Source organism: Umbelopsis ramanniana (genome assembly GCF_025399195.1).
Source record: "Umbelopsis ramanniana AG unplaced genomic scaffold K450scaffold_5, whole genome shotgun sequence".
NCBI lineage: Eukaryota > Fungi > Mucoromycota > Umbelopsidomycetes > Umbelopsidales > Umbelopsidaceae > Umbelopsis > Umbelopsis ramanniana.
Genome location: NW_026252091.1, coordinates 567448 through 577096, shown reverse-complemented (window position 1 = coordinate 577096; position 9649 = coordinate 567448). Strand labels below are relative to the sequence as shown.

At 42.3% G+C, this 9649-nt stretch overlaps 2 protein-coding genes across 2 annotated transcripts; one reads left to right on the top strand and one right to left on the bottom strand.

The window, feature by feature from the left end:
• Positions 1-1134: 1134 nt before the first annotated feature.
• Positions 1135-2682, bottom strand: K450DRAFT_223892 (uncharacterized protein). Its single transcript, XM_051586124.1, has 7 exons — positions 2508-2682; positions 2364-2445; positions 2146-2277; positions 1947-2070; positions 1834-1879; positions 1612-1751; positions 1135-1548 (listed from the first exon to the last, which is right to left on the bottom strand). The coding sequence occupies exons 1-7, from the start codon at positions 2642-2644 to the stop codon at positions 1454-1456; spliced, it is 756 nt and encodes a 251-aa protein (XP_051448479.1). The 5' UTR covers positions 2645-2682; the 3' UTR covers positions 1135-1453.
• Positions 2683-3051: 369 nt separating this feature from the next.
• K450DRAFT_223883 (uncharacterized protein) lies at positions 3052-9623 on the top strand. Its single transcript, XM_051586123.1, has 20 exons — positions 3052-3238; positions 3498-3630; positions 3696-3933; positions 4008-4138; positions 4204-4286; positions 4350-4466; positions 4534-5166; positions 5228-5335; positions 5399-5680; positions 5747-5806; positions 5883-6236; positions 6300-6576; positions 6657-6744; positions 6809-7730; positions 7810-8043; positions 8108-8627; positions 8697-8818; positions 8896-8997; positions 9083-9250; positions 9331-9623. The coding sequence occupies exons 1-20, from the start codon at positions 3077-3079 to the stop codon at positions 9400-9402; spliced, it is 4806 nt and encodes a 1601-aa protein (XP_051448478.1). The 5' UTR covers positions 3052-3076; the 3' UTR covers positions 9403-9623.
• The last annotated feature ends 26 nt before the right edge of the window (positions 9624-9649 follow it).

Sequence of the window (9649 nt, the reverse complement as noted above, 5' to 3'; positions counted from 1 at the left end):
CACAATCAGACGGGAATGAATCACCGGAAGATGAGGAAGTTCCTTTTATAACCCTAGATCATGACGACTTGGTACTTAAAACAAGGAACCGATCAAGTTCATTGACCCAGCAATTGAGACACGCATGCGATGACTTTGGGATTAGTAGACCTAAGCGCCACTCAGGGTACAGCAACAGAAGTGTTGAATCACGCGGACGTAAACGACAAAGCGTTTGTTCTGTTGATGCAAAACGTCGGTCTCAATCTGCTACTCCAAGTGCTGCTTCAACAATTCGACCTCGATCTTTCCTCTTGCAACGATCAGTCTACGATGACGATAGCAGCAGCAGCGACGACAACAGTGATACTATTACACGCGCCAAATTTCAGCGTCGATACAGGTCTTTGACACATGCTGGAAGTCAGAAATTTGGAAGCCAAAAATCCGGAAGTCCTAAAAGACGCAGCCCTCCTACCTCATCCATGTCAAACACCAGTGATGTCGATACTATTCGGAAACATTTACAAGCGTCTTGGAAAGCAGAGATTACCGAAAGTCCATCTCACGATAGTCTCAACGTAGATTCCAGTATGAACATTGCTCCTATAAAGCAAAGACGCCCTCCACTTCCGGAAGGCTTCATGCGACATAGGTCTGATCGATTTTCCAGACCAACTTCCATGATCGAACAAATCCCCGAGCCTGAACCTCCGCATGACTTGACTAGTCAAGATTCATTAGCGACTCTCAGTAGCTTTGTTCCAGAACATGGATACACATCTGAAGATACTGAGTCCATGTCTTATTCGAACGCAGTATCTTTAGCTATTTTACAAAGAGATTCAATATCCAGCGGTCTCAGTGTTTTGTCCATTCTTAAAGGCAAACATGAAACGGAGAGCAGTGTATGCGGACTGAACGAGACCAATTCTGAGAGCAATCGATCTTTCCATTCACAGCAATCTTTGTCTGACCTGGCAATTGGTGACCCTAGACCATCTGACGTATCATTCTTTTAAACCAGAAGAAACAGCAATCCTGGGGATATTGCGGTGATAACTTTGTGAATTTTAAATACAATGTGTTTGTACGGTCCTGTCATGCTAAATAAAACTAATGTCTACAATTCCATAACAAGACTTCCTGTTGACGTTCGGTGGGTTTAATACATTGGATTTTTATTGATGGATGATTATATTCACAAGATGCTGGCAATTTTTTAAAGTGTTTCCATGTATAGTAACAGTTTATACAGTGTGTAGCTCGATGTTATAAGCTGTAGGCTGGTGCATTAAGTAATGAGGGTGATTAGCTATCAGGAGACACATTGCTAGTCCCGTAGAATGTTTCCTGTGACACATAGTTCGGTGTGGAAGGGTTAGAAGGATTTGGTCGGTACTCAGAGTTGGGTCGGTACTCAGATGGCGGCTAGAGAGAATTTTGGTCAGTCATATTAATATCTCTCCACATGTCAACAATTCCAGTAACATACCTTGCTCCCATTAGATATTTGTTGCCGTCTGGGTTGATTAACAATTAAATAATCTATGATTGCCGCCGCGACATCTAGCATATGCAGGTTAATTACTTGAAATCCAGGTTATAATTATGCACGCGGATGTCACTTACCATGTGCTTCTTCAAGATCTACACCAATCTGCGCCCAAGCTTGAGATGGCAGCTCTTCAGAGAGATATTGGTCAGCTAGCAGTAGAGCACCTGCCGCAATACACTCCGGTCGATAAAGCAAGCAGAGAGGCAAAAATAGACTATAAAAGTCAAAAGCATCACCATGTCATTTGTCAGTCTTCTACGACGATTTACATAATAGTTATACCAGGTCGTCCTTACCTATGCGTCAAAAAAGCCCATGCCTTTCTAATTGTTTGCTTGGAGACTGTTTTCAATGAATCAATGTGTTGGACATAATCCGAAAAGATTTCCCCTTATCCATTTGAACCTACCATCAATGACTGAAGAGAATTCAATAAGGCAAGTGTGTGGATGCTGCACAGTCATGTCGAAGCATATGGCCTCTAATAAGACACCCTCTCCAAATATGATCGTATTTCGCCATTTCTGAAAGTCCTGTAGTGATGGTACTATGTTAGCGGCATAGTGACCTCATATTTTGGATAATACCATTTTGCTGCTCGGGTTTACCTTTGAGTCTTCTGTCAATTGTAACTTTTCATTCTTCTGAGCCTTTTGTGCGCAAGCATTTATTATATCTCTAAGCTTCCTCGTGTTTTCCTCCACCTTAGTCGATAAGAACAAACATGTAGCGCCAATATCCTATATAATATGCAAAAAAGTTGAAAAAAAAACAGAGGTCGATTGACTGTATTCAATTTCATTGACTAGTTTCGCTGAATACTTACGTAAATATGATATTCCTTCATAGAGTGCCTCATATAAAACCTGTGAAAAAAGGTTGTCGCGGTGGCTAAAACAACTTGTGGCCTAACGTACTTTCACGTTAAAATGGATTCGCATATTTAGATTCGATCAATTCACTGCCTTACAGGCTTAATTTCGACCCAACGGCTATTATAAAGCTGCAGCCCTTGGCACGGTCATGCTGCTCTTGAGAGGTAGCAATCCCGTCTCTCACTGATGGAGTGTCCGAAAAGTCTTCCTTGTCGAACAGCCACTGATGCATTATTTAGATTAGCAAAATATTATATATTGCTACTTCCGATTTCGTGACATTACCTGATCCATAGTGGAGTTCTTGAGTCTGTTTTCTGAAATTTTTCCAAAAGAGCTATGCGCGTGTCACGTGATAGGCAAAAATAGCCCCAAAAACCACTTTGCAGATAACGCGTCAAGAAAGGCTATACCTGGTATAAGAGATACTATGTTTAATCAAAAATCCATCAAGTTGCTTTCTTGGAAGGGATTTCAGGTGAACGTCTGGTTACAAGGTTCCTGACCAACACATGCCAGAGCCCTTGACTTGAAAAATTAAGTGCCCGGCTCATTGTGGCGTTCTGCAATTTGATTGGCTACTTAATGTGGCAAAAGCTACCACCTCAATCAACTCGAGTCCGGGTCACGCTTTCCAATCTCCCTGAATCAACTGCGAAAGACCATGGCAGCAACCACTGCGCAGCAGTCTTTGGAGGTGTTCACAAAAGGAACCAAGGCCTGGTTCACTGATGAGAAAGAAGGATGGGTATCGGCCACTCTTACCTCCAAATCCGTGGATGGTGACAAGATTAAACTCCTGTTCCGAGACGACAACGATGACAAGGTGAGTTTTGGTTGATGAGCCATTTTCTTCGTACTAGAAAACAAAGAAGTGGCCTGGATACACCGATGAAGACCCAATGATCCGGCATTACCCCACAATCTGAACTCTTGATCCCGGCTCCCTTCCGCCGAATGTCCAAATATGTCCAGCACTTGAGGAAGTCAAAATTGCCATTCATGCAATCTTGGAGGACTGATGAAAGCACCATCTATTTACATTCTTGAATCGTCACCTAACGACATTTTAAAAAATCATATAGGAACATGTATTTGAATCAACACTTGCGCAAATCGAGAAGAGCAACGGCAGCAGCCTACCACCTCTTCGAAATCCACCGAAGATGGAATATACCGATGATTTGACGAATCTTAGCTATCTTAATGAACCTGCAGGTAGGGCAAATCATTCAAGAGAAGCCCCTTGTATGTTTCAACGTTGACGAATCCCTATTTGCTAGTTTTGAATACTATACGCACTCGATACCTGCAGCGTATCATTTATACATACTCGGGTATCGTTTTGATTGCTGTCAATCCTTTCGATAGAGTATCGCTCTATGAACCAGACATTATTCAGCAGTACTCTGGAAAACGACGCGGTGAGCTTGAGCCACACTTGTTCGCCATCGCTGAAGACGCTTATCGATGTATGATTCGCGAGCAGTCAAATCAAACCATCGTGGTTTCAGGTGAAAGGTATGGATTGCCGTGTAACCGCTGACAATGAATAACATTTGGATGGTGTTACTTAACTTGGTATACTTTGTTAGTGGTGCTGGTAAAACTGTTAGCGCAAAGTACATTATGCGATATTTCGCGACTGCAGATGGCAACGACAACGACCAAGTGAAAGCGAAAGCTGAAGGCTCTGGCATGACTGAGGTTGAAGAGCAGATATTAGGTAGGGAAACGCCACCAAGACTATTCCATATTGAGACAAAACCACATATTGATTTTTCTGTAAAGCGACGAATCCTATCATGGAAGCCTTTGGTAATGCCAAAACAACCAGGAACGACAACTCTTCTAGATTTGGAAAATACATTGAGGTATTTGAAAAACTACCGAAACAATACGCCTGCGCGTGGAGCAAATACTAACCTTTGGTATAGATCCAATTCAACGAGTCGGCTGATATTATCGGTGCCAAAATCAGAACATACCTTTTGGAACGTTCCAGATTAATTTTTCAACCTGAAACTGAACGAAACTATCACATTTTCTATCAGGTATGAATTCAAGAAGGGGTCTATGGCGTGTTATTTGCATGGACATTGATCATGGCTCTGTTGGTAGTTGTGTGCTGGTATTCCTTCAAATGAAAAGAAGGATTTCGAGCTTGGAGATTTCACGAAATTTCATTATTTGAACCAAAGTGGCACTGGAACTATACCCGGCGTCGATGATGCTTCTGAATTCGAAGTGACACAGCGTTCATTATCCACCATTGGTATCTCGGTTCAGGTCCAATGGCAGATATTCCGCGTATTAGCAGCACTATTGCATATCGGTAATATTCAGATTACTGGCCGTGGCGATGCGATGTTGAACGAAACAGATCAGTCACTGGTGACAGCTACACGTCTACTTGGAATCAAGGCTGCTGAGTTTCGTAAATGGGTTGTGCGCAAGCAAATCATAACTCGTTCTGAAAAGATTGTCACCAATCTGAATCCCACACAAGCAAATGTTGTGAAGGACTCAGTTGCCAAATACATCTATGCCAACTTATTCGAATGGCTTGTTGGTGTTATTAATGACAGTCTCTCATCACCTGATATATCGGCTATCTCAACATTTATTGGTGTACTCGATATTTATGGATTTGAACATTTCAAAAAGAACTCATTCGAGCAGTTTTGTATCAATTACGCAAACGAAAAGCTCCAGCAACAGTTCAACCAACATGTCTTCAAGCTGGAACAAGAGGTATGAGCGTACAACTGTGTGAAAATTTCAGCCGCCTAGATCTTTACACCTTTCATCACAGGAATACATTAGAGAGAAGATCAACTGGACCTTTATCGATTTTAGCGATAACCAGAAGTGTATTGAGATGATCGAAGGAAAGCTGGGTATTTTATCCCTTCTTGATGAGGTACGACTTTTGGCTTTACTCTGATCTAGCAAGGATGGTACTAAAATTGTACACCTTATACAGGAATCTCGCTTGCCTTCTGGTAACGACCAATCCTACTGCCAAAAGCTTTATACAAACTTTGATACTCCCGCATTCAAAGACTACTTCAAAAAGCCCCGATTTTCAAACGCAGCCTTTACCATTGTTCACTACGCGCATGATGTGCAATATGAATCGGATGGATTCTTGGACAAAAACAAGGATACTGTGCCAGATGAACATCTTAAGTTGCTACAAGATTCGGAGTTCGAGTTCCTTAGCGAAGTTTTGGAGAAGGCTGCGCTTGCTAACCCCCCACCACCAGTGAGTGAAAAACCTACTGAATGAATGAGATTTTTCTCCACTCAATCTAACCTGAAACCTTAATAGGTGGAGAATAAGCGTATGAGCATGATCGCCCGTAAGCCTACGTTAGGTTTCATCTTCAAGGTAATCGATCATCATTTATAGACTTCAGCCTCTCTTTGTTCGCCTATTGACTAACCGTGAATTTTCTCTGTTCTAGCAATCTTTGATCAGCCTTATGGATACAATTGGAGAAACAAATGTACATTACATTCGTTGTATCAAACCTAACGAAGCGAAGGTTGCCTGGGAGTTCGAACCGAACATGGTTTTGTCACAACTGCGAGCTTGCGGTGTCTTAGAAACAATTCGAATCAGTTGCGCAGGTTATCCCTCACGCTGGACATTTGAAGAGTTTGCAGACCGATATTATTCCTTGGTATCATCTCAACATTGGGACCCTAGCAACAGCCCCGATTTAATGAGCTTGTGTTCTGCCATTCTGAAAAAGTCTATCACCGATGAAGACAAGTACCAAATAGGTACAACCAAGATTTTCTTCCGTGCCGGACAGGTGAATATTTTCTCTTATACTTTGCTTCACTATCATACCGCTGATACTAAGTAATCTTCATAGCTCGCATACTTGGAGAAGCTGAGAGCGGATCGATGGAACGAATGTGCCATTGTGTTGCAGAAGAACATTAGAAGATATATTTACCGTTCTAGATACTTGCGTATCCGTGAGATGACTTTGAAATTACAGTGTGTTGCTCGTACCAGAATTGCAATCAAAGCATTGCAACGGATGCATGAGAACAAAGCTGCCATTGCTATCCAAACAAACTGGAGAAGACACAACGCTAGGAAACAGTATGTCGCCCAGAAACATGCAGCCGTCAAAATTCAAACGGGTGAGTGGAATGAAAAAGGGGTCCCATGAATTGCATGGTACACTGTCAGCATCATGACTAATATGATCTATGTAATGTAGCTTTCCGTGGATATAATGCACGTAAGGAGTTCACGCACCTACGACAGGAAGGTGCTGCGCTGAAAATTCAAAGAATGGCACGCGGATGGTACGTATATCTGTGTGTGAACGATGGATGCAAAGACGTTTTCTCACGGAATCGTTTCTTAAAGGTTGGCAAGGAAGAATTATCAAAAGCAACGCAGACAAATTGTACTTGTTCAATCTTGTGTCCGTCGCCGCCAAGCACGCAAGGCCTTACTAGCATTGAAGCTTGAAGCGAAATCAGTTACTCACTTCAAGGAAGTCTCGTATAAGCTTGAGAGCAAGGTGGTTGAGTTGACACAGAACCTCACTCAGCAGAAGGACGAGAAGAAGAAAATGGCAGATAAAGCCAGCCAGTTGGAGGTACAATTGAAGACATGGATGGATAAATATGAGAAAATGGAAAAGAAAGCAAAGGGATACGAAGCAACTCTACAAGAGCCAAAGGTACCCAAGGCCGACTGGGAAAAACTCCAGGGAGAAAAGGACGATTTGCATTCAGAGCATCAATCTGTTGTGCAAAAGCTGAAATCTCACGAACAGACAATTTCCAAGCTGCAGGAAGAGTTGGAGCAACAAAAGGTTGAAAATGAAAAACTGCGTGAAGAAGTAAAGGCCGCTATGGAGAAGCCTGTTGACGATGCCAATACGGAAGAGCTTAAGAGCCAGATAGCATCACTGAAGTCTCAGCTGGCACAGACTTTGAATGCACCACGACGACAGCCTTCCAACAACAATCTTCGGAGCCCATCACCTGCTCCAGATCGTATGCGCGGAATCTCACCTCCTCCCCCTGCCAGCTTTGAAAAGGAAACAGATAATTCTGGGCGAGGTCGCTCGCCATCTGGACTTCCAGTGTCTAGAAAAGTTCGCCGAAACAGCTCTGCAGAGCTTACCAAAGGAAAACCCAAGACATCCATTGACAATATTAGACAGACTGAACTACATCTCAAGAATCATAGACCAACCTCGGTTGATCACTTTAGTACTCTTTTGGGTAGCAAGCATGATCGTATTGTTGAAGAACCAGATGGTGATCCCGAAGAAGGCGTAAGTAGTCATGCATAAAAGACAATGCGTTTATTTGAAGGATGCCCATCCATTGACATTTTCTCATCCTTCTTTACAGATCCATACTATCCTTACAGAAGAAGAAAACCTATTGGAGGAAATTGTTGATGGTCTTATTAAGGAACTGAAAATGCCCTTACCAAGCCTTCAGAACCCTCCTTCGCAAAAGGAGGTTCTCTTCCCTGCTCATATGATTGGCTTATGTGTCACCCAAATGTGGAAGCTCGGATACACGCAACCGTCTGAGCGCTTGCTGTTGACGGTCATGGATACTATCCAAAAGCAATGCATGGTAAGCTACTTAGTATAGTTATCTGTGATATTTCACAAGTGACATTGTGCTAACTTTTCTACAGGCATTTTCTGGCGACGAGGCTGTTGTTCCATGTGCGTTCTGGCTCTCTAATGTTCACGAGCTTCTCTCTATCATCTGCAATACAGAACTTGCTATGGAGCAAGAAATGCGAAGCAATGGTAAACGTACATCAGCCTGGCAAGAATTTGAAAGGATGGTGTCCACTATTAAGTACGAATTGCAATGTCTTGAGGACAATGTCTTCCATGCATGGATGAAAGAGTTGAAGAAACGCCTGAGTAAGATGATTGTACCATCCATTGTTGAAAGCCAATCACTTCCGGGATTCATCACAAGTGACTCCGGCCGGTTCTTGAACAAACTCTTGGCCGGCGGATCCTCACCAACATATTCTATGGACGACTTGCTCAATTTCCTTAACAAGGTCTGGAGAGCCATGAAGTGCTATTATCTAGAACAGTCAGTGTCCCGACAGGTTTTGACCGAACTCTTGAAACTTCTCGGTGCATCTGCCTTCAACGACTTGCTAATGAGAAAGAACTTTTGTTCATGGAAGCGAGGTAAGATCGATTGCGTTGTTTACCACATACTGAACCATAACAAACAATCTAATAATTGTGCCTTATTAGCGATGCAAATTCAATATAATATCACACGAATTGAAGAATGGTGTAAAAGCCATGATATTCCTGAAGGTACTTTGCAATTAGAGCATTTGATGCAAGCAACCAAGCTGTTGCAGTTGAAGAAGGTAAGCATTTCTTGTTTTGTGTTTTCATTTACATACTACCAACGTTTGCATCGCTAAACAATACATATCGTCAACAGGCTACTCTAGGCGATATTGAGATCATATATGACGTCTGCTGGATGCTTACTCCAACACAGATACAAAAGTTGATATCACAATACTATGTAGCCGACTATGAGGTAAGTTTTTCCCTATAGGGGCACGGAATGGAAGATCTGAAATCCCAGGGACTGATATCTCATCCTTTTTTTTTTTTTTCAAAAGAACCCTATAAGTCACGAGATTCTGAAGGTGGTGGCATCCCATGTCATTACTGGGGATAAGAACGACATTCTTCTGCTAGACAGTGTCTCCATAGACGACACGACAACACCTTTTGATATACCACCAGCGCGCGAAGTGGTCGCTGAGCGCTTCTACCTTCCAGCCTGGGTATGTATTCAGGATAACGGTTTCCGAACCACATACGAAACCTTCTAACTTTTTTTTTTTTTTCATCTGTTTATCTACAGCTCAACCTCAGACGTCTTCGAAAACTTACTGTTCTAGTTCAGCAACAGCTCAAGCAACAGCAACAAAAATGAAAAGAAACGCTCTCGCATATAGATAATCAGCGGTATATCCTCCTTCATAAAACCTAACATTCGCTTCTTTCAACACTACGTTGTACTATAACTATCATTAAGAATAAGAGATTATGCATGAATTACAGAACCTTTTTGTTTGTGGTACTATCGCTTTGACTCTTGAGGTGCAAAGTAGTGCTGAGCATCTGTATTCCCTACGGTAAAATCAAATTTTTCACCCAATTTATGACGTTTTTGTCACTAT

Coding starts and splice junctions, on each gene's coding strand:
- K450DRAFT_223892 (XM_051586124.1), bottom strand. CDS start 2,644: ATGCATCAGTGGCTGTTCGACAAGGAAGACTTTTCGGACACTCCATCA. Junction 2,278..2,363: donor TGAAGGAATATCATATTTAC/GTAAGTATTCAG, acceptor CATATTATATAG/GATATTGGCGCTACATGTTT. Junction 1,752..1,833: donor TGGGCTTTTTTGACGCATAG/GTAAGGACGACC, acceptor TGACTTTTATAG/TCTATTTTTGCCTCTCTGCT.
- K450DRAFT_223883 (XM_051586123.1), top strand. CDS start 3,077: ATGGCAGCAACCACTGCGCAGCAGTCTTTGGAGGTGTTCACAAAAGGA. Junction 5,167..5,227: donor TCTTCAAGCTGGAACAAGAG/GTATGAGCGTAC, acceptor CTTTCATCACAG/GAATACATTAGAGAGAAGAT. Junction 6,237..6,299: donor TTTTCTTCCGTGCCGGACAG/GTGAATATTTTC, acceptor TAATCTTCATAG/CTCGCATACTTGGAGAAGCT.